Genomic DNA, 22,982 nt, shown 5'->3' on the forward strand with positions numbered 1-22,982 from the left:
AGCTGGGAGCCTGGAGCCTGCTTCGGATTCTGTGTCTCCCTCTGTCTCTGCCCCTCACCCGCTCACGCTCTATCTCCCTCTCTCTGTCAAAAATAAATAAATATAAAAAAAATTTTTTGGGGGGGCGCCTGGGTGGCTCAGTCGGTTAAGTGTCCGACTTCGGCTCAGGTCATGATCTCACAGTCCGTGAGTTCAAGCCCCGCGTCGGGCTCTGTGCTGACAGCTCGGAGCCTAGAGGCTGCTTCAGATTCTGTGTCTCCCTCTCTCTCTGACCCTCCCCTGTTCATGCTCTGTCTCTCTCTGTCTCAAAAATAAATAAACATTAAAAAAAATTTTTTTTTAATTTTAAAAAAATGTTTTTAAGAGCGTTGGGGGGCGCCTGGGTGGCTCAGTCGGTGGAGTGTCCGACTTCGGCTCAGGTCATGATCTCGCGGTTCACGAGTTCGAGCCCTGCCTCGGGCTCTGTGCTGACAGCTGGAGTCTGCAGCCTCCTTCGGATTCTGTGTCTCCCTCTCTCTCTGCCCCTCCCCTGCTCACGCACGGTCTCTCTCTGTCGCAAAAATAAGTAAAACATTAAAAAAAAAAAACTAATTTACTGCCAAAAAAAAAAAATGCTATCGTCTGAGATTTTAGCAAGGCACAATCCCCGGTCACAGATCACCGTAACAAATGTAATACTGAAGAAGACTGACATATCGCAAAAACTCCCAAAACGTGACACAGAGGCACAAAGTGACCAAATGCTGACGGGAAAGCGGCATGGGGAGACTCGCTCAACGCGGGCGCCACAAACCTGGAATTTGTAAACGATGCAAGATCTACGAAGTGCGATGAAACGAGGTATGCTTGTATTTAGTAACCGACTGGATTATTTTGGTGAGGTCTCTTTCCTCCGCACAGTGTTCAGCCTCTGATGTTCCTTGGGGGGGGGGGTGGTTAGGGATGTTTTGGAATGTTCACCGTGACAGGGGATTCATAGGGCTCTCTTGCTCTCTTTCCCAGACCACATCCCGTTGTCAGACGCCATTCATTCACTGCCGGTTTCTCTGCTGTTTTCAGCAACGCCTTGGGTCGTCAACTGGTCTACGAGTTCATCCAGTCAAACTTTAACTCCTTTGAAGGAACAGTTTCTGTTCCTTCAGTTCTGTCTTGCAAACCAGTGGCCTATAATGCAGCCTGGGCCTTCAGCGTCCTCCCAGCTGCCCTCTCCGAGCACTGCCACCATGCTTGGGAGCACCCCGAGGCTTGAACTTCACTCTCCGGGGCAGCTGAGGTCCGTTCCTTGGAAAGAGAGTAGCAGCTACCCGTTTTGTGGATGCGTCTCCACCCAGGCAAAAAGCGCTGAGCCAGGGCTTAGGGAGGCTTGACGAACACGACGCAGAAGCTTGCGAGAAATCCGGAGCTCGTTGAAAAGAATGAGGTCTGTGCTGAGGTAGAAAGATCTCCAATTTGGATCATTAAATGAAAAGAACAGCTTGGTGCAAAACAGTGTAGGTAGTCTGATCCCTTTTCAGGTACACGTTTTATTGATTTCTTAAGTTTTTTTCCTGTTTATTTATTTTTGAGAAAGAGAGAGAGAGAGACAGAGCACGAGCAGGGGAGGGGCAGAGAGAGGGGGAGACACAGAATCCGAAGCAGGCTCCGGGCCCCGAGCTGTCCGCACAGAGCCCGATGCGGGGCTCGAACTCACGGACCGTGAGATCATGACCTGAGCCGAAGTCGAAGTCGGATGCCTAACCGACTGAGCCACACAGGCGTCCCTTGATGTGCTCTTTTTAAATAAATGGATGGATGTGTCTATGTTGGCATTGCCTTCTTCTCCCGGAAGACATCATAAGCTATGTCTTACGTTAGCTTTGACAAGACACTATGGGGAGGTGAAAAAGAGGCTTTCACGTGTTACTTTTCCCTCCAGATGTCTTTAGGATGTTATGCTCCTTGATATGTATGTTACTTTTTTTTTTTTAATGCCAAAAACGTTACCTGGGCGGGAAGATTTGGACCACTTTTGATTTTCTTCTTTGATCTCACATATAGGCACGTTCAACTTTTAGGTAAATATTATAAAAACAAGTTTGTGACATGAAAGCCGACTCTTCCAAATACAAGTTGGTGAGGTTGCCAGTGTTCCCAACCACCTACGTCTCCCGGGCATAGGAATGGCCATCTGTACCACCTGACCCGTTCTACCCAAGTCACAAGCAGAGTTAGCTGGTCACTACTGAAAACCTGGGAAGGGGGAAGCCCTCCTATCACCGGGGTTCAGAGACAAAAGAGTACGAAGTGCCTAAAGGTGGCTTCATTGTGGCCCTCGCTGCTTAAAGCATGGTCCGGGGGACCTGGTCCCGGGACATCAGCATCACTTAGGCAGGAACTGGAAATGCAGAACGGAAGTCCTCACCCCAGACCTCCGGACCCAGGATCTGCATTTGATAAGCTTCCCAGGTGATTCATCAGCACACTGAAGTCTGAAAAGACCCGTAGAGGCTTTCAGATCCATCAAGGCAGGTGGGGGCCAGCACAGACAGAAGGAATCCAAATCTCTGGGGCGGCCCCCCGCATGGGAGATTCTCGCGTTGGGCCTGATATTGACAATCCCTCAGAAGAATCGAGATCTCCTCTCGGTACACCCCAATCGTCACATCTGTGATAATCACTGATTTGCTTTCGAATTACCGATCACTGTGCTAAGCACATTACACATTTCATCTTTTTCCTGTCTACCATCCCATAAACTTGGCCTTGGCATCATCTTACAGGTGAGGACGTGGGATCCTAGAGTTGTAATAACCTGTCCAGCCTCCTACAGCAGGTAAGGGGCAACGGGCAGGTTCAAACCTAAGGTGCCTAATCTGTGTGCTCTTCGCTACCGTATGGCTGTCTGCATACGCCTCTTCGCGAAACCATCACCCTTTGCGATTAAGAAGTATGCGATCCTTTCTTGATCCCTGGTGCCCAGTTTCACACAGATGCGCAATGAGAACTGGGAAAATACCGAACGCACCGGGAGCTCGATGTATCTCGAACGCGCAATAACACGTCAACGGGTAAACGTGGCTATGAGCGAGACGCAGCCCAAAAGCCTGGAGCTAGACGGCACGGTCGGCCCTTTCCCTCCCTCAGGACCACACGCAGAGCGGGAGCTCTGTTGGTGCTAACATCTCACCTGAAAGCCCAGCCTCAAGTCACCAACTTGTCGCCTTTCCACTATCAACACATCTCCCCTCCTTGTACACGTTACGGTCTGTGTCGCTCACGCCAACGTTCCCCGAACGTTAGGTTGACGCAGCCGTGACACACCCCCTGGTCCCCGTGCGGATCACCAGAGGACAGCGAGAGACAGAGAGAGGGAGCTGAGCTAAATGAACACGCAAGCCCCTTCCGGTCCATGTCCAGTTTCTGTTTCGGCTGCAATTCCTGTTCTCCCTCAGTCAGGAGACATCTGCACAGGCTTACGGAAGGCATACGGTGCTCCCTGTGGCCGGTTAGGGAGCCCAGACCACGAGCTCAGCCTTGCTCTCTGCTACGGCTCTAAAGTGCACCACCCACCCCCCCCCCCCCGCGCGCACGCCGAGGTCCCCACAAAATCCCAAGAGAGATCGTTGAGTTACTCTGATGTTTATTTGAATGCATCTTAGTCCACACTTGGTATAAAATCAGAAAAAGCCAAGCCAAAAAAAAAAAAAAAAAAAGGAAAAGAAAAGAAAAGAAAAGAAAAAAAGAAAAAAAAAAAACAGGTCTGGAGTCTTAGCATCAGAAGGGCACCTTATATACAGGTACAGTCGGTGGCCAATACAAGTCATTGCCAGACAGTCCTTGGAGGCAGAGAACAGTCTAGACCCAGAGGAGTCCTGGGAATGCACGGTCCCGAGGGGTCTAGAGGCTGGTCCCGATGCTCCGACCGTAAGAAAAATGTGGGAGCAGTAAACGCTGTGTTTATTATTTATTTATTATTGTCATAACTGCAGCCTCGCTAGGTACAAAAGCAGTTATAAACCATTTATATGACACAGAATTACTCAGGTGTCCATCCTACTTTATGTCGTAAAACCGTTAATTGAATTTCCAGTGAGTAGTTTAGACGATTAGTGATAATAAGGAATGGTAAATCCATAGCACCATTTCATAGGTTTGCTGTCACCGATTTCTCATCTAGACGTGCGGCTGAGACACTCACGGCCAAGGGCAAGTGTTCCAAAGCCGAGGGCTCCAGTTTGGGGGTTCTGTCCATGGCTTCGCATGGAGGTGCGGGCGGGACCTGTCTCTGCGCGACGCACCGGGTCGCCCGCCAAGCAAAAGGGCTTCTGGCCAGTCGGGGCTCCCACCCACGCTTTGGTTTTCTGAATGAGGTGGAGTGAAGGGAGGTATCTACTTTCCGATAAAAGGGAAGGGGCAAGATGGGAAGTATTTTACGTCCGGGCCAAACAAAAAGAACAACAAAACAGAACAAAAGAACAGAGCTCCGTTATACGGTTAGGAGGTAAAAGTTCCTTAGCTACTTCTTTAAGATTCAACACAAGGCTGATGGTCAACATAAAAAGCGAACGATACTATGTACATATATGTAAAAAGTGTTATAAATAGGTTTTATAAACCATAGATATTATATACATCTTGAGTCAACACGAACCCCCCCCCTCAACTGCTTTCTGTTTGATTTGGTTTGAGTTTGGGTTTTTTTGGCTAGCTCTTTTGTTTGGATGGTTGGTTTGGGTTGGGTTTTTTTCTTTCTTTCTCTTTTTTTTTTTTTTTCTGGTTTCCTTCCTCCCTTCCCCGATGTACGCTCAGTGCCTCAGACTAAACCGTCTGGGCACCTCATTCGCGTTTCCGCAAGATCACGTAGACGACGCCGCTGAGAAGGGCCAGAGGGAAGGCCACCCAGGCCAGGATGTAGGCGAAGCCGTAGGAGTAGTCAGAGTTGAGATGCCACTCTGGGTGCCTCACCGTGTAGATGGACGCTGCACTCATCACACACAGACCTGGGGAAAGACAGGGACAGGTAGGGGGAGGGAGGCGGGGAGGGGCCCCCCTGTCCACCTCCCCGCTGCAGATTCCACAGGACTCCGGACACCTGCCCACACCATTTCCTCTCTCTTGACACACACACACACACACACACACACACACACACACCAGGAAGAAGGTCACCCAATCTTCCGCAGATAACGCTGTGCTCAAAGAGCATGTCTGAGGGGCGCCTGGGGGGCTCAGCCAGCTAAGCAATCGATCGACTCTTGATTTCGGCTCAGGTCACAATCTTGCGCAGTTCAGGGGTTCAAGCCCCGAGTCAGGCTCTGTGTTGACAGCGTGGAGCCTGCTTGGGATTCCGTCTCCTTCTTTCTCTGCCCCTCCCCCCTCTCGCTCTCTGTATCTTTCTCAAAATAATAAGTAAGTAAATAAACTTAAAAAAAAAGAAGAACAAGAAGAAAAGGGGCACTTGGGCGGCTCAGTCTGTTGGACATCTGACTCCAGCTCAGGTCATGATCTCACAGTTTGTGGGTTCAAGCTCTGTGTCCGGCTTTGTGCTGGCAGCTCAGAGCCTGGAGCCTGCTTCGGATTCTGTACCTCCCTCTCTCCCCACCCCTCCCAAAACTCACACTCTGTCTCTCTCAAAGATTTAAAAAATTAAAAGAAGAAGGAGAAGGAGAAGAAGAAAAGCAGCTCTGATTCTGGATCTGGCAGCAGGGAAGGGTCTCGAAGATACAGAAACAGGGGAAAGAATCTGCTCTCTGCTTCTGATCGAGGGGACCCAGACCAGCATCTCCAAGGTCGCTTGTCATCTTTTCTGCCCTATTTCTCTTCCTCGGACTGTCGCCAACGCCTCGTCGACAGAAGGATGTGGCCAGCAAGAATTCGACTCACAAGATAAACCCACCTAGCGCTCTCCAGGGAGGGTTGGGCATGGGAGCGCCTGGAAACCCGTAAAGCACTGTTCAAATGGGTGGTGATGTTATCTGAACCGGTAAAGCGAAGGGGCACTTGGCCACGATCTGAATTGTGCCAGGGCAAGAGCACTGGGGTCCAGGCAGACCCCAGAGCCCCTTGGCAGGACTTCCACTCAGGAGACCAAGCAAGCAATGCCAACGGGCACCGTTAGGCAGACAGAGGATACAGAGAGAGGAAAAAGAAGGGGGGGGGTAGGATATGAGTGGGAAGCCGAGAGAGGAATCTATCAAGCTCCATTGCACCCGGTCCCTTCTAACAGTTCCTGGTGCCCTCAAGGTCGGGTCTGAACCCCCAAGAGTGCAAGATTATCGGGTCGAGAGATAAATCAGGTGGCCCTTCCCCTGCCCACCTCTGCAGCCCTTTGGTGTGGGACTCTTGAAGCAGCCAAGTTCAAGAGCGATGGTCCGCGCCCACAGTGACAGTCAGCATCCCCCTGCAGGGAGGGGTCCCGCGATGTCAGCACCCCAGCCTGGCGCCCCACAAAGCCCGCTCTGTTCCCTCTGTTCCCTCCTGAAAACAGGGTCTTTGAGAGGCTCTGAGTGACTCTATTATAAACCCAGCGTGCTATGTGGGATTCCTGTGGTTCCAAAGCTCCCAATGTCCCAGACCACCTACATCTAACCTCCCTGCTATTTCACTGGACACTGTAAACTTTGTTTGAACAAAGCACGTAAGTGGGAATATACTACATTCGCCACCCTGATAAGACCGTCCTTCTCCCAGTCAGAGGAGAAAGCTCCCACTTGAGTGGCCCCTGTTGAGAAGGCCACACAATAGTCCCGCAGCTCCCGCGGGATCGGATCCAGGACCCGCTACCTACAGAAAGTTAGGGGGACAGCGCGGATGCCCGGGGTAGAGGGAAAACCAAGGGCCGGCAAACTGCCATTCGAGGGCTCTGCTGGGAACGTGCTTTATTTGCCCTGGCGTCCGCGATCCCCGATTATCTTCCCCAACGGCTCCGTGGCTGACCTCCGCAAGGTGCAAATTCTTGTCTTCAAGAAATGCTTGAACTTCAAGAATACCGAAGTTGTCTCTCGGCCGATACCCGGCTACCTCCTGGGGGCAGGGCTATAGAAAGACAAGTGTGACCCAGGGAACAGAGTGCCAAAAGGCCAGGCCCATGCTTGTCATGCTGGCGAGGCTTCCGAATGGGGCCCGCGTCTACCCAGCACGGGCAGGAACAAAGCCGCGGTGGCTGTGCAGACCAGCTGTGCCCAGATTTCACCAGCAGAGAGCACACGTTCCGTCGGCGACCACGGGGGACAGAGGGAGGCAGGACACCCAAGTGCGGTGACTCACTAGACGGCCTTGTCTGTAGGGTATCCGTCGAGGAGTATCTCGGGGGTTAAATGACCTTGAGCTTCGCTGCCACGAGCCACCGGCTGAGACGCTCGCAAAGCCAAAGAGCAGATATACGCTTCATAATTACGGTCGTCGGGAGACTGATGCTTTAGGGTATACGCGACGACAAGGCGGTCTGCGTGTAGTGCCATAGCGGTGCCCTGGAACACGGGGAGTTAATGCCATACGACAGACCTCCCAATGTCACACAGGTGTTCCCATAAATGGGCGGTCCCCATAAAGTCGCTTTCTCAATGACCTGTAGGTGGGGGCGTGGTGATGAAGGTCCTCCCCACCCCCCCACCTCGTGGGGAAGGTGAGGGAGGTTGTGGTCACACCAGCAGTGTCCTGCCTTCTCCAAGGACGAGCGGCGTGTGCCCCGGCAGTGACAGGGATGCCCTGGGAGGGGCCCGAGTCTGGGAGGGCAGGCAGCTGTGAGTGGGGGACTCTGACCCTCTCCAGACAACACAGAAGAGCTGGCCACTCAAGAGTCTATCCCCGTCACGGGGCGCCTGGGTGGCTCAGTCCGTAAGTGTCCGCCTCTGGGTTTCGGCTCAGGTCACGATCTCGTGGCTTTGTGGGTTCGAGCCCTGCGGAGGGCTCTGTGCTGACAGCGTGGAGCCTGCTCAGGATTCTCTCTCTCTCTCTCTCTCTCTCTCTCTCTCTCTGACCCTCTCCTGCTTGTGTGCTCTCTCTCTCTCTCTCTCTCAAAATAAATAAACTAACTTAAAAGAGAGAGAGAGAGCGTGTGGACATCAGTGACCTCTGCGGAAGCTGTTCATTGGAGGGCCCGGAGCGGAAGCCTGAAAGAAGTTGCTAGAAAGCACGCAGCGGGGGGGGGGGGGGGGGGGGGGGGGTTGAGTTGCCTTGTGGCGATGGTTGGATGAGTGAACACCCGTGAGTCACATCCCCCCACCTCCATCCTGAGGGTGACAAAATGTCGTGGGAAGAGGCTAGAGGGTCCATTCCTCTGAAAGCGTTGGGCTCTCTGTCGGACCCACACAGAGCCTTCTCTGCACTGCCGGGCCGGTTTCCGCTTTCGGCCCCCAAATGCTGCTTAGAAAATCACCCCCACAGCATTACTGGCTTCTGACCTGGGCACGGCTGGAGTAGCATCTGAAACAGTTCATCCCTCTTTTTTTTTTAATTTATTTATTTTGGGGGTGGGGGGAGTGAGAGAGAGAGAGCACAAGCAGGGGAGGGACAGGGAGAGAGAAAGAATCCCAAGCAGGTTCTGAGCTGTCTGCACAGAGCCCAACGTAGGGCTCGATCCCACAGACCGTGAGATCATGACCCGAGCGGAAATCAAGAGTCGGCCGCTTCACCGACGGAGTCTCCCAGGTGCCCCTGGTTTAGTTCATTCCTAAGTGGGGGTTTCTAAATGTGGTGTCTGACCACAGCTGCCTTTGAGCCCCTCGGAACAGGGAGGGCATCGTGCTTTTATGCATCCCCAAAATCCTTTCGTTCTAAAGCCCTAGGTCTCTATCAGTCTGTTTGACGAAACAAACAGAACAAACAGAAATCCTCCCTCGGGAGTCCCCTTTGACCGGGTTTTCTGTTCCTCTTAATCACAATAAATAGTAAGCTATACACACGTGACCCGAGTTCGCGGCAAGGGAACACAATTATCCAGTAATCCAACAAGCGGGTTATTCAGGGCCTTCTACGGAGCCTTCGATGCACGGAGCTCGGTGCGGGGCGTCAAGTAACGAAATCAGTCAAAATGTGCATCTGTCTTTCGGGTCTGTACTTCTGCGAATTTCCTGATGTTCTCCCATCGAGGGCAACCCAGCCCAACAGAGCTAGGGCCAGGGTAAGCGCTGTCTGAGAACAGACGGCTGCAGGTTCTGGAAACAAAAAGGACTCCGAAGTCCAGACACTGATTCAGAATGGCTCTTCTCTAAGAACGGGGTTTGGAACAATCTATGGCTCCTGAGTGGGAAGAGTCATCAGCAGAGAAAGTCCAGTAAGACCAGACCGAGGGATAACAAAGAGCTCGATGGCCACACCAGTGGTTCCTAAGCCCTGATCAAGAGTCACCCAGGGAGCAGCCCCTCCCAAGAGCTCTCCAGGGACAAAGGCTGAGCACTGGAATTTTCTAAAAGCACCTTCTTTATTCGGGGCACCTGGGCGGCTCAGTCGGTTATGTGCCCGACTCTTGATTTCAGCTCAGGTCATGATCTCACACAGTTCATGAGTTCAAGCCCCACATTGGGCTCCAGGCTGATGGCTCGGAGCCTGGAGCCTGCTTCGGATTCTGCATCTCCCTCTCTCTCTCTCTCTCTCTGCCCCTCCCCCGATTGTGCTCTTTCTCTCTCAAAAATAAATAAACGTTAAAAAAATTTAAAAAGATGGGGTGCCTAGGTGGCTCTGTTATTAAAAAAAAAAACCCTGGGGCACCTGGGTGGCTTAATCAGTTAAGCATCCAACTTCGGCTCAGGTCATGATCTCATGGTTTGCGAGTTCGAGCCCCACATCGGGTCCTGTGCTGACAGCTCCGAGCCTGGAGCCTGCTTCAGATTCCGCATCTCCCTCTCCCTCTGCCCCTCCCCTGCTTGTGCTCTGTCTCTCTCTCTCAAAAATAAACATCAAAAAACATGTTTTTAATATAAAAAAAAAAGCAATGAACTAGATGAAGACACCTGTTGCTATATCCCCCAAAAGCAGCCAACCTTCGAAGTATGTAATCAAGGGAAGACAGCTCGTAAATGTTAAGACCTGCTAATTACGACACGCAGAAGGGAATCAGGCAGACCAATAAGCACACACAGACGTGTAATCTGGAGAAAGGCAGAGACGGCTCCCTACATGGACAGTCAGCCCCGAGAGCCCCCCACACCTTTCATCCGCCTTTCCTGCACCCTCGTGCGTGTGATCTACGAAGACCACAGCTGGATCCTTCCAAGGGAAGTGAGGCAGAGGCAGCGCAGAAAGTATTGGGAGACTCAGAAAATATTCCAAGGGCTTCCGCTTAAAACGGCTCAGTGCTTTGCAGAAGCACGGAAATCTTCAAGTGAAGCCTCTTCTCCTTGAAGTTCTCAACCTGAGTGGGAGGACCCTGTAGATCAAGTTCGAATGCAACGTTCGGGGGGGTGGGGCAGGGAACCTGCGGCTCCCAGACCACCTGCTTTCAGCTCCCGCTAACTGGGGTGAACAGTTCAGAAGAGAACATTCCTTAGGGCTGGTAGATTACAACTGCTACTGTGGCTTGACTTTTCTCATCCAACATGACTTTCTATTCAAACCGGGGCCACCAGGCTGATGAACTGATAACTGAACACTGGATCCCATGATAGATAAGAAGCTACGTTGGAAGGGGAGAAATGAAGAACAAATCATGTGCTTTTAGACATAGAGGGGTTTTTTTTTAATTTCTTTTTTACATTTATTTATTTTTGAGAGACAGAGAGAGAGCGCCAGCGGGGGAGGGGGAGAGAGAGAGGGAGACACAGAATCCGAAGCAGGCTCCAGGCCCTGAGCTGTCAGCACAGAGCCCGACGCGGGGCTCAAACTCACAAACCATGAGATCATGACCTGAGCCGAAGTTGGATGCTTAACTGATTAAGCCACCCAGGCGCCCCAAGCGTTTTTGTTTTTTTTTAAATAGTAGCATTCTAAAAGGCTTGTATCGAGTTCACAGGCGATTCAAAACAGAGAAGTGAGGGTGCATCAGGAACTATATTTTGGAAAAAGCGGAGTTTCCGCCCTGCATTTTCCGTTCTGTAGCAATTCGGGCAGATTCCGTTGTCTCTAACCATAAGGAGGTTGCTAACTATATCGAGTCCACGTGGTATCGGAGGAAGTGTGGGCTTCTGGTTGTTCCTGCTTGAGCTGGGTGACCTTGGCTATTCATTATCCTCTACTGATCTCAGTTTATCAGTAAAATAACACCCTTGTATAGGTCTCATATATATATACACACACATACACACACACACACACACACACACATATATGCATATGTATATGCATATATGTGTGTGTGTGTGTGTGTGTGTGTATATATATATATTTTATGAAAGTTCTGGTTCCTAAGTCTGTATTATTCTCTCTTGAGGACAGATCCACTGATGCAACAGATATGATCATCAGTCGACTTGACATTGAACTGTAAATGGTAAGCCAAAAAAAAAGAAATCTCCAGACCACGTTCCAGTTTTGTGTATTACTTTCAGAAACAGGAATGACTAATTGATAACTCTTCTTCTAACACACCTAGGAATGACACCGTACCGCATAATGAGTAACTTAATAAAACCGGCACCACTCTAGGAGCTTGGCTTGCTTGGTCGAACTAAACCTATGCAAGCAGCAAAGCCCTATTAGGTTTTCACATCCTAAAACTGCACGTACCGGAATGCCGTATTTAAGTATTTCATGAGAAGTAGCTGTCCAATTCCCCTCCTTTTTCCAGGGAAGCTGGCGGGGGGGGGGGGGGGACTCTCTGGCTTCTAGAAAAGATCATCAACATCTAACCTCAGCCCGTGTCTTACCGTACGGCCGTGGGTAAGCCGTTACATCTGCACTCACCAAAGACGTGTGAGCTGTTATCAACCCTCCAATGACTGCCGCTGAGCACAGGGTGGTGATTCAGCACCACGGACATTCTGACAACCAACTAAAAGAAGAGAGGACAGCCTAGCCCTCCGCCTACTCAGCCAGCCGGCATCTAGAACATCTCACAGTACAGAGATGCTCTCTGGTGCACCGGGAGCGTGTGACTTGTTAACACGGATTATAGGATCCACCACCGCATCTCTTAATTCTCTCCGGCGCCTTCTGACTCAGTCAACTGGCAGTCAATAGACAGGAAGAGAAGAGTCAGTGAAGGAAGACACTGGCCAGAATCTAGAGACAAAGTTGGAAGCTGTCACCCTCTATAAGAGAAGCTTCTCGGACTCTGCACATCGTACATACGGATAACCTATCCGGTGGGGGAACTGGAAGGTGGTTTAAGGAGGAGAGGAATAGGGCGGCTCAGTCGGTAAGCGTCCGACGTCAGCTCGGGTCGCGATCTCACGGTACGTGAGTTCGAGCCCCGCGTCGGGCTCTGTGCTGACAGCTGAGAGCCTGGAGCCTGCTTCCGATTCTGTGTCTCCCTCTCTCTCTGCTCCTCCCCCACTCGCGCTCTGTCTCCCTCTCAAAAATAAATAAACATTAGAAAAATTTTTTAAAAAAAGGAGGAGAGGAATGAGACCTCTCGCGTGTTGTCACGGCCCCATGTTAGGAAATGATGCCGTGTGGGGGGTGCCAAAGTGAAGACACCTAAGAAGGACAACAGTAAGCCAAAGCCCAGTGGAGCCCCGGAGCTGGGGTAAAGGAGAACAAGAATGTGCCGTGGCTTCACCACTGCTTGGAGGTGGGAGACACGTACCTGAAAACAACCTCAGCTGCCCACTGGGGCCACTTTCCGTGCTGAAGGAAGGATGGTTCCTTGGGGCTTCGCACAACGTGCAGGGATACAACCCTCAAGCGTGGCCTTTACTCTACTCCTATCCTTATTAACATTCACCTCCGATGATGTGTCCAGACCGTGGCTCCGTCCCCGGTATTAGGTCTGGCTGGGTTATGGACCTTCGTTCTCGAGTCCCTAAGTCCTATTTCCCATCTACCCTGTTCCCTGGGGAGGGAGAGAGTTCTCAAATTCTAAGGTGCATGCGTAGGTACACACACACACACACACACACACACACCTGTACTTTATAAAAACCACCCAATGTGCAGACTCACAAACATCAGTCACTCCCCAGCCTTGGAGACCCAGGAACAGCTTCCCCCGTGGAGTTTGTCATCCCCAACTCACCGGCAAGGATCTGGAAGACTCCGGTGATGTAAAACCGGCCCCCTTTGGTGAGAGTGAAGAGCTGGCAGAAGAACAGGAACAGGGACAGAACGCTGAAGATGATCGACAGGATCATGGTGGCCTGGACAGACTGCAGCCATTCTGGAAGGGGAGAGGCACTGGGGTTAGGAGAAGTCAGCCTGAACTCAGACGATCCATTTTTGGGATACCTGCTTGCTTGTGGCCGTTTTAAGAAAGGGCTGCAAGAAAATACTAGCGTCCCGGAACGAGGAGCTAAACTCCAGTTAAAATCTATTGAACGCCTTCCCAGTCTTTTCGCCAAGGGTCTGAGCCCCGCCCACTGCCTCTGAGCCCCTCCCACCGTCAGCTCTCTTCTTGCCCTCAGGGGCTTGCCAATTGGAACCCCTGTCTTCCAAGCACAGTTCAAAACCACCGTCCAAAATATCAGCACCCCCCACCCCCGCAAGGAGAGGTGGAGATCGTGGGGCTGGCTGGGAAGAACAAACAGTGCTGGTCAGAGCCAAAGCCAATTCTGCAGGAAACTGGAAGAAAATGCTGAGGGAGAAGACCCTGCAGCGAAAACCCATTTGCTCAGCCGAGCTGGATCTTGGCCGATCTCGATCCTACTCATGAACCTCAGCACAGAGCAGCCCGTGCTCTGACAGGTCACCGGGTGGGACGCTGGACAACAGTTCCACATCTTTGTTGAATGCCTGACCCGCCCCCCCTCCCCTAAGCCTCGGATCAAATCTCCACGCTTCCGACTAAACTTCAGGTGGAAAAGAGAATTCTGTAGTTCACCATCTATGGTAAAACAGTGCCATTTCCGGAAGGAAGGGAGAGGAGACAGCCTGGGTTCAGCCTACAGAGGGAGCCTACGGTGTCCTACTCGAAGACCCGCATGTGGCATTGCCTGCCTGTCACCCGCGTCCCTTCTTCCAAGTGCCAAAGAAATCACCGGGGTGGGTGCTCCTCTACACAAGGCAAAGCAACTGGAGAAGCCACAGGGCCTTATCTTCTCCGATCAGTAACTGGCTACTTCGTAAAGGCTTAGAAAAACACACACTGCTGCTTAACGCGGTACTCAACGCTACGAAAGCTGCATGATTTATAGTCAGTCACTGAATAAGATGAACCTGGGTTGAGTTACCAAGAGATCATGGCAGAATCTTAAGGGTGTTGGCTGGGTTAACTGTCACCGGAGTTTCAGCATAAGACTTTTCCAGACACGGTTGGAAGAAGTGTCGGATCCGGATCAACTAATCCAGCTCCTTCGTACGGAAAGAGATTTCCGGAGATGTTTGGATGGGCCCAACTGGGCACGATCAAACCTGAGAGGCCCTTGATTCCAGTCTAGCATCCTTTTCACCGTGACAGAACATACGCTTCTTTTGTGTTTTCAGTCTCTGTGTCAACTCAGGTAGGAAAAAGATGTCCCGGGTTGGGTGCCATCTTTCTCCAGCATATTTAGTCCCTCTAGGTGAGCCTGCCATGAAGTTAATGTTGCTGGAATACTGTCTTTTCGAGAGTAAACCAATTATCCGGGACTCTGATAGGGGAGTCTGGAAACACAAAGATACGTGAGACCCAAATCCAGAACTGAAAACAGTGATTCAGTTTTGCTGGGAAACGTTCTTCAGTTTCCCTCCCAGGGAGTATGGCTGATGCAGACAGTACCCTGGATTTCCTCCCCCAGTTCTGAAATCTTTACCCCCCACTAAACCCTAACAACAGACCTCACACTTCGAGAAGACCTCAAATCTTTGACATTAAATCTACACGAAGAGGAAAGATCCCTTAGAATTAAAAAGGGAACTTAAAGCCTTCTCGAGAGCTTCTTTTACCAATAATTTGAGCGTTAGTCCCAACCCCATTACAATGGGGGGCTTTTGCCGTACGTGGTCAAATCAGATCAGAATCCTGGGGTCAAGGAAGGTGTTATTCGATGAGCATTTGTTGAACATCTATTGCTGCGAGCCCAGCTCTCAGGTTGGCTCTGGGAGATACAGAGTTGAAGAAGAAGCTTTTCAATCATAAGTACAATAAATAAATCACATACATGAAGATAGTCCAGTCAAATCACCGATCACAATACATGTGAATGGGTTCGAGTCCCTCATTGACACAGAATTTCACCTTGAATTACATTAATTCCTGTCTATAGTCTGAGACAAGAGATACATCTCAAACAAACAATGGTAGAAACATCAAAAGATTTTTAAAAGAGGCTCCAGGCAAATATTAACAAAAAGAAAGCAATTATAGTAATCATAGCAGCAGAAAAATAAAGCAGAATTTAAATTGAAAAAGATGAGGGGTGCCTGGGTATCTCAGTTGAAGCATCCGGCTCTTGATTTCTGCTCAGGTCATGATCTCACGGTTCACGAGTTCAAGCCCTACATCGGGCTCCACACACTGGCAGTACGGAACCTGCTTGGGATTCTCTTTCTCCCCGACTCTCTCTGTCCCTTCCCCGCTTGCGCAGGCACACACACGTTCTCTCTCTCTCTCTCTCTCAAATAAATAAACTTTAATAAATAAGTAAGTTGAAAAAGATGAAAGGGGCCAAAGAGAGATACTTCCTAGTGAAGAAAGATCCAGTTTACCATAAGGAAATGGCAGTCATAAACCTTTATGCATATAATAACACATCCTGGAAAATGTATAAAGCAAAAGATAATTGGAATACGAGAAGATATTGACAAAGTCACAATCACGGTGAAAGACTCTGGCACACTTCTCTCAGAATAGATAAATCAACTAGCAAAAAACAAAAACAAAAACACAGGAGCAGAGAGATTATTCATAACAGGGCTAACAAATTCAACTTAGTAGATATATAGCAAATTTGCATCCAGATAATAAAGACCGTGAATTATTTTCAAACGCACGAGGAACAGTCTTACACACTCCGTATCAGGCATCAAAAAAATCTCAATAAATTTCAAAGGAAGCAGAAATCATACCGGCACAACTTGAGGCAAACACAAAGTAGAAATTAAAAACAAACTGGCCAAGATAATGTTGGAAATTTAAAAAATGGTATCCGGACAGAGAAATCGAGACAAAAACCAAAACTTTCTTCAGCAAGGATTGCCGCTGTACCACGTGACAAATCTATAGGCGGGTGGCCCAAGCAATACTTAGCATTTAATGGACACCCTTAGAACAATTACTAAACAATAAAAAGAAATGACAAAGAATGAACTTTCAACTCAAGAAATTAGAAAAGGAATAATGAATCCGGAATCAATGGACTCATTACTGAGAAGGGCAGAGATTAATAGAATTTAAAAATGACAAAAATACAATTGATTAAAGAATCATGTTCTTTGGGGAATCCAAAGAACATGGGGAATCCATGTTCTATTGGAATCAATAAGGCAGACAAATTTTACTAAATCACACAGAAGACGTGCTAAAGACACAGAAACATATTATGTCCCCAGACAGAAACACTCAAAGTCATAAAGACGCCACTTTTCCCCAAAGCAATCTACGAGTTCAATATTATCCTAAATAACATCCCAGCCAGAACGTGACACGTGCTTTAACAACTTATCTAAAGGACAATAAAGCAACAAGAGCCAAAACATGTTGAACCAAACACAAAAACAACAGGAAAAAACAAAAAGAGACAAAAACAAAAACAATGAGGCAGAACATCACCTACCAGATATCAAACATATATATATGTATATACAACATATATACATGTATTATTATATATGTATACATAGTATAATTATAACCATAAATTATATAATATATATTTTTATGTTGCTATATTTATATTAGATTACACTATATAGCTTATGCTACAAGCTTATATTATACTTATATTATAAAGTTTTAGCAGCTCAAACAATGTGGTATTAGCCATGAAAGAAAAATAAAACAACAGGACAGAATTAAGACTTTGTGAGTACACCTGTGAATTTAGTATATAATAAACACAACATACAACTCAGTAGGGAAAGGATAGAACAGATACCAAGCGGTGTTGGCCATCCATTTGTCAAAAAACCCAAGTAGATCTCTAGCTCACATCATCCACACAATTCAATTCCAGAGGCATCAAAAGGCTCAGTGTAGAATTATAAAGCCACGGAGACACGCGATTCACAAAAGAGAAATACGAACAGCCAATAAACATATTTGATGGTGCTCAACTTCATTAGCAACTGGGAAAACACAAGTGAAATCCAGAAGGGATGTGATGCCAATGTTTACCTATCACACTGGCTGAAATCAAGACGACTGATCATGTCAACAGAGTGCACGTATGAGAGATACGTCTGTATACCGTTCAGAGGGATGATAATATAATAATTGTTCTGTGCCCAGCAATTTGGCAGAATCCATTTGAATTTTTAAATGTCAGGGTGCCTGGGTGGCTCAGTCGGTTGAGCGTCCGACTCTTGATTTTGGCTCAGGTCATGATCTCACTGTTTGTGGGACTGAGCCCTGCATTGGGCTCTGTGCTGATAATGTGGACCGAGCCTGCTTGGGATTTTCTCTCTCCCCCTCTGTATGCCCCTCCCTGACGCGTGCCCTCTCTCTCTCTCTCTCTCTCTCTAAGTAAATAAATAAACATTTAAAAAAATAATAAAAAAATAAAACTTTAAATGCCAATACCACGACCCCACAGTTTAATCACTACATCCCGGATAAACATTTAAACATAGGCTCCAAGAGAAATGAATAAGGATGCTCGCTGTGGTACCACTCTTCGGAGTGGAAATAAATTAAGGTAAATCCTTGCAATGGAATGTTTTGCAACAGTTAAAAAATCATGAGTTAGAAAATGAATAACCACTGAAAAGCCCTCAAGACAACGAAAAGACTCAGGTGTATACACGACGTGATGTCATTGTGTAAATACACACCAAAACACTATATATGCGCAAATGCGCACACACAGGTGTGAACGTGTGTGTGTGTGTGTGTGTGTGTGTGTGTGTGTGTTCATTGAAAAAAGAGCCAAGGACGTGCCAGATTGATATCAACGATTGCCCCCAGGAACTAGAGCTGGAATGGAGAAGAGTTTGTCTTCTGTCAAGGTCTATACTGTTTTGGGGGCGCCTGGGTGGTTCAGTCGGTTAAGCATCCGACTTCAGCTCAGGTCACGATCTCACGGTTCGTGAGTTTGAGCCCCGTGTCGGGCTCTGAGCTGTAGAATTAGCTCAGAATCTGTCAGCAGGTAGCTCACTTCATATCTTCTGTACCCTTCTCTCTCTGTCCCTCCCCCACTCGTGCTCTGTGTCTTTCTCTCTCTCTCTCAAAAATAACCATTAAAGCTATTTTTTAAATGAGCTCTATCAGTTGGTTTATTTTTAATACGGAGAATACTCTCATGTAATCTTTGAATAAACTGAAACTAATTTAAAAGATCACAAGGTAAAGAAAACCTCGCAGGCCCCAATAAGTGAGGATTCCGAAACTCAAAGAATGGCTGGAATCTGGACAGGACCGGTTTTCCACCTGCAAAGAGTAAAGGGACTTCACATTTCTTCAAATGCCATCAAATCAGAAGCCACATGTTGACAGAAGGGAAAAAACAGCGCTGAGCCAGGAGGGAGAAGTTTGCGTTCCAGCCCCAAACAGGCCGGCTGAAGGTTCGAGAGCCTGGTCAGTATTGTTCCAAAGGAAGCCGACGATGTCCTGAGGGGATTCTGAAGTTCACAGGACATTGGTCCAGAGCCAGAATCCTTCATCTGGACTGGACTAGACCCACGGCAGACAGTAATGGAGAGCAGGTATCTATGCTCCTGGCATGGCAGGTGTTCGATCCTCTATGAGGATATATGAAGCCTGACCACCCAGCGGTCATTCAGTCCAGTTACAGAGGCCCAGGGGACAGCTCTGTCACCCGCTTCTGCTGACCGCCCCCTTCACTACCACTTGCCACGTTTGGGGTTCTGAATTTTTCTTCTCTAACATGACGTACAATCTCGTAGAGCGGTCGCAAGGATCAAACAAGCTGATATAAAAGATCTGTCAAAAGACGATACAAATAACCCGATTTAAAAAGCCGATGTTGGGGCGCCTGAGTGGCTGAGTCGGTTAAGCGTCTGACTCTTGATCTCCGCTCAGGTCATGATCTCATGGTTTATGAGTTCAAGCCCCATGTCGGGCTTTGTGCTGGCAGCACAGAACCTGCTTAGAATTCTCTCTCTGTCTGTTTCTGCCCCTACCCTACTCATGCTCTTTCTGCCCCCTACTCTACTCACACTCTCTCTGCCCCTACCCTACTCATGCTGTCTCTGGCCCCTCCCCTACTCATGCTCTCTCTGGCCCCTCCCCTACTCATGCTCTCTCTGCCCCTACCCTACTCATGCTGTCTCTGTCCCCACCCTACTCATGCTCTCACTGCCCCCTACTCTGCTCATGCTCTCTCTGCCCCTCCCCTACTCATCCTCTCTCTGCCCCTACCCTACTCATGCTGTCTCTGGCCCCTCCCCTACTCATGCTGTCTCTGGCCCCTACTCTACTCATGCTGTCTCTGCCCCTACCCTACTCATGCTGTCTCTGCCCCCTACCCTACTCACACTCTCTCTGCCCCTACCCTACTCATGCTGTCTCTGGCCCCTACCCTACTCATGCTCTCTCTGCCCCTACCCTACTCATGCTGTCTCTGGCCCCTACCCAACTCATGCTCTCTCTCGCTCTCTCTCAAAATAAATATATAAACTTAAAAAAAAAAAAAAAGCTGATGTTGAAGATCAGGGTAAGTAAGCATTTACAGACTGTTCCAGGGTTCTGGGGGTACCTCCATCCGGGTGACTCCAGTCATGATAAGGGGGGAGACCACAGGGCTCACACCAGCCATTTTATTAGGGGACCAACCAGAACTCCAAAGTATCCTGGAACAACGTTGACATCAATCCAGAATATCTCACTTTCAGCTCAGAGTTCCGCAGACTATTTGTAAAGAGTCAGATGGTCCATATTGTTGGCTTTGCAGGTCACACGTACGGTCTCGGCAGCAACCATCGGGCTCTGCCATCTAGCACCAAATCGGTCTTGGCCAATGTGTACGTTTCATCCGATGAGGCCTTACGTACAAAATCAGGGAGCGGTGGGCCAGGTCCGGCCCGCAGCCTCTACGTGGCCAAGCTCTGCTATCGCAAAGCCAATCACACGTACAGGAAATCATGCTTAGGGTGGAGAGACGTCTGATACAAGGCACAGAGCTATCAATGACGGATCAATGTCAGACAGAAAGCCTGATTTATACGGAGCACGCCTAACGTCAGGCCAACAGGCCAAGTGACAGATCCGCACCCCCATCCCGGCCCCAGCGCGGGGACACGCTGTCTCTCAAACTGCAAGTTGAGCCCACGTTGGGCACCCACAGTCTTCCTCACTCGGTGGCTGGCCCCCAAGTGGATACCCGGTAAATCCTGGCAGAACTCCAGCAACAGTGTTTGGGGCAGAGCACAGGGATTTAAAGCCCTAAAAACTCTTTGGAGACCTTGTTCTAATGAGAGTGCCGCGTCCAAGAGCTTTTGGATGGGTTGCGGATGTGGGCCGCGGAGGCAGGCCGACCCAGCGTCCCCGGCAGAGAAGGGCAAGCTTGAGTTACTCCGCGATCAAAGCTCGCTTCAAGGTCAGATTCCTGCTGCCGGGGCAGCTAAGCAATGAAGGAAATACATCTGCCCCCGCAGCTGTATTCTTAGCCGGGGCCTGGAGTCCAGTGAGTTACGGGCTCAGAAAGGATGAGGCGCTTTTCAAAGCACCAGATCATCTGGGCCCTTCTGCGGCTTTCATTACCGGCACAGAGTCAGTCCCCTGCCCCTCTCGTCCCCTGCCCCCCCCCCCCCAGGGTCCCTCTCTGAGCGAGGCACAAACGCTTTCTGTTTCCATCGAGAGAACAGGTTTTCTTGGAAGGGAGAGGACAGACAGCTGAGGGAAAGTCAGAGCACACACCGGGGAGGCCGTGAAAGAAACAAAGCCTCCAAGGAAGAAGCCACCAGAGGGGCTAAATCCCAAATGCAAGAGATGCGACAGGCACGTGCACACCTGGGCAGAAGGCTGGGCTGTTTGCAACAGCACATGACCAACAAGGCCGGGCTCTGCGCCCTCAGACCGCCCCGCCCACGGCCACCACACAAATTGCCATTTTCCTCATTTGTCACTATGAATGCCATTCCAGGAATAGCTGACACGCCGAGGGGCCTCTATCCTGAACAACGTGGCCTTTGCCCTTAAGGCTTCACCCACCCGCTGGAGCACCTGCACGGCCCCCCGCGTGGGTCTATACCCTGGCGGGGGGGGGGGGGGGTCTACACCCACACAAGAGGATACAGAACCGCCCAATACGGAATCGTGGGGGCCTGTTAATTAGAGCAAACGAGCGAACACGCCCATGTCAAGCAGGTGGAAAGAAACTTCGGGTCAAGGTGTTCCTGCTTAAGCCTCATTAACTGGCTCAGGGGTGGACAGAGGAACCACTCAAACTGGGGTTTGAGACCACAGTTTCATTCTGCTAACGAGACCTTGGGCTCCAAAAGGGAATGTAATATGGCACAGAGGATACCAGCAAACACTTAAGGCAGCTTAGGTTTCCTTTGGAAAATGCTCCGGCTGGAAAAGTCTAGAAACTACAGGATCAGGTGAGGCTAGGCTGTGTCCCTCGAAGAATTATTGTGCTCTCTCTCCCTCTCTCTCTTTGTGCCTCTCCCCCTCTCTCAAAATAAATAAATAAATATTAAAAGGGAAAAAAAAAGAGAATTGTTGTGGGACCACTTACCCACCGGTTGACTAAAAAAACAGAAACAAGGGACGGGTCCCACGGTCAAGTACGTTAAGCTCCCCCCTCGGGTGCTAATTACAACCTACAACGAAACGTTAAAGGCTAAGAGAATTCTTGCCATCAAAGAAGCAGCCCTTAGCTTTTAGTGTTCTCCGATTTTTCCAATGGACTTATCAGAAAAAAAAATTTTTTTTTTTTTTTTTTTGGAGCGGACCACTTGGAAATGTTGGGTTTGGCCAGAGAAAATGGCAGCAGGGGGACAGAAAGGCATTGTGCGTGAGCTGCAGTCTCCGATTAGCCAGGAGTGTGTAAGGGGTGAGGGGGATGCCCGGGTTGTTTGCAGGATCTTTGGGTCTGAGAGGCTTTCTCTGCAAAATAATAGCCAGAAGCCCCCTCTCCTTTTGATTCCTAAAGCCTTTTCGAAAAGGCCAAGCATCGTGGCGGTCAAGAGCTAGAACAGAGCCCCTACCCCATCAATCGCGGTAATGGCCCTCCGTCACCTAGCACAACGTCCTTCTCTCCCCTGCACGCCTACCGAAATTCTCCCCAACGTCCAAAGCCCAGCTCAAAGGTCATCTCCACTCTGGACACTCCCCCACCATGTCACAAGTACACCCGGAACGAGAAGACGCTCTGGGACACGACGTGGTAGCTGCCTTTCCATGCTCACTCTATTCGGCACCCAGGGCACCTGCCCCAGATTCCCAGTTGGTTAGACAAAAGGCAAGATGCCCAGGCTACTGGGTTTTCAACTTCGACACACACGGGGAGGGGTGCGGAGAGGGTCAATGACGTGTTTGAACTCTCTCTCGCGATTTAAATGATCCTACGGCCTTTCTGTAGGTTTAAATTCACGGAAGCTGGACAGGGAAGAGGGAGCACGGTGTGAGCTTCCCCGATTCTCTGCCCGCCCACCTGGCAAGCCCACGCACCGCCCCAGCTCCAGAGGGACAAGGAGAGGCTGGGTGCCTGCCCTCTACAGGCGGTACCTGACGAATCTTCCAGCCCGGCCCTCTGCCACGAGCTACAGACTTCTCGATCCCAGTGCCTGGCCGCCAATCCCTACTCTCAACCTAACAGCCAGCCTGAGCCCTCGAAACACAAATCGAATCCCGCCCCTCTTCTGCTTAAGAT

The 22,982-nt window shown here is 49.7% G+C and overlaps 1 protein-coding gene across 3 annotated transcripts in view; it reads right to left on the reverse strand.

Annotated features, from left to right (window-relative positions):
* Positions 1-3,602: 3,602 nt before the first annotated feature.
* The window catches only part of PMP22 (peripheral myelin protein 22), a 32,599-nt gene continuing 13,219 nt past the window's right edge, over positions 3,603-22,982 (reverse strand). For 2 of the 3 annotated variants that reach the window (XM_042967130.1, XM_042967129.1), the window contains exons 4-5: positions 13,091-13,231; positions 3,603-4,979 (exon numbers count right to left, since the gene is read on the reverse strand). In XM_042967130.1, coding sequence (XP_042823064.1) covers positions 4,816-4,979; positions 13,091-13,231 — 305 coding nt within the window. In that variant the 3' untranslated portion in view covers positions 3,603-4,815. Of the gene's footprint in view, positions 4,980-6,850; positions 7,449-13,090; positions 13,232-22,982 lie in introns of those variants that run through there. The other variant, XM_042967131.1, reaches the window with a different exon arrangement.

This window comes from Panthera tigris, chromosome E1 (assembly GCF_018350195.1).
Source record: "Panthera tigris isolate Pti1 chromosome E1, P.tigris_Pti1_mat1.1, whole genome shotgun sequence".
Lineage (NCBI taxonomy): Eukaryota > Metazoa > Chordata > Mammalia > Carnivora > Felidae > Panthera > Panthera tigris.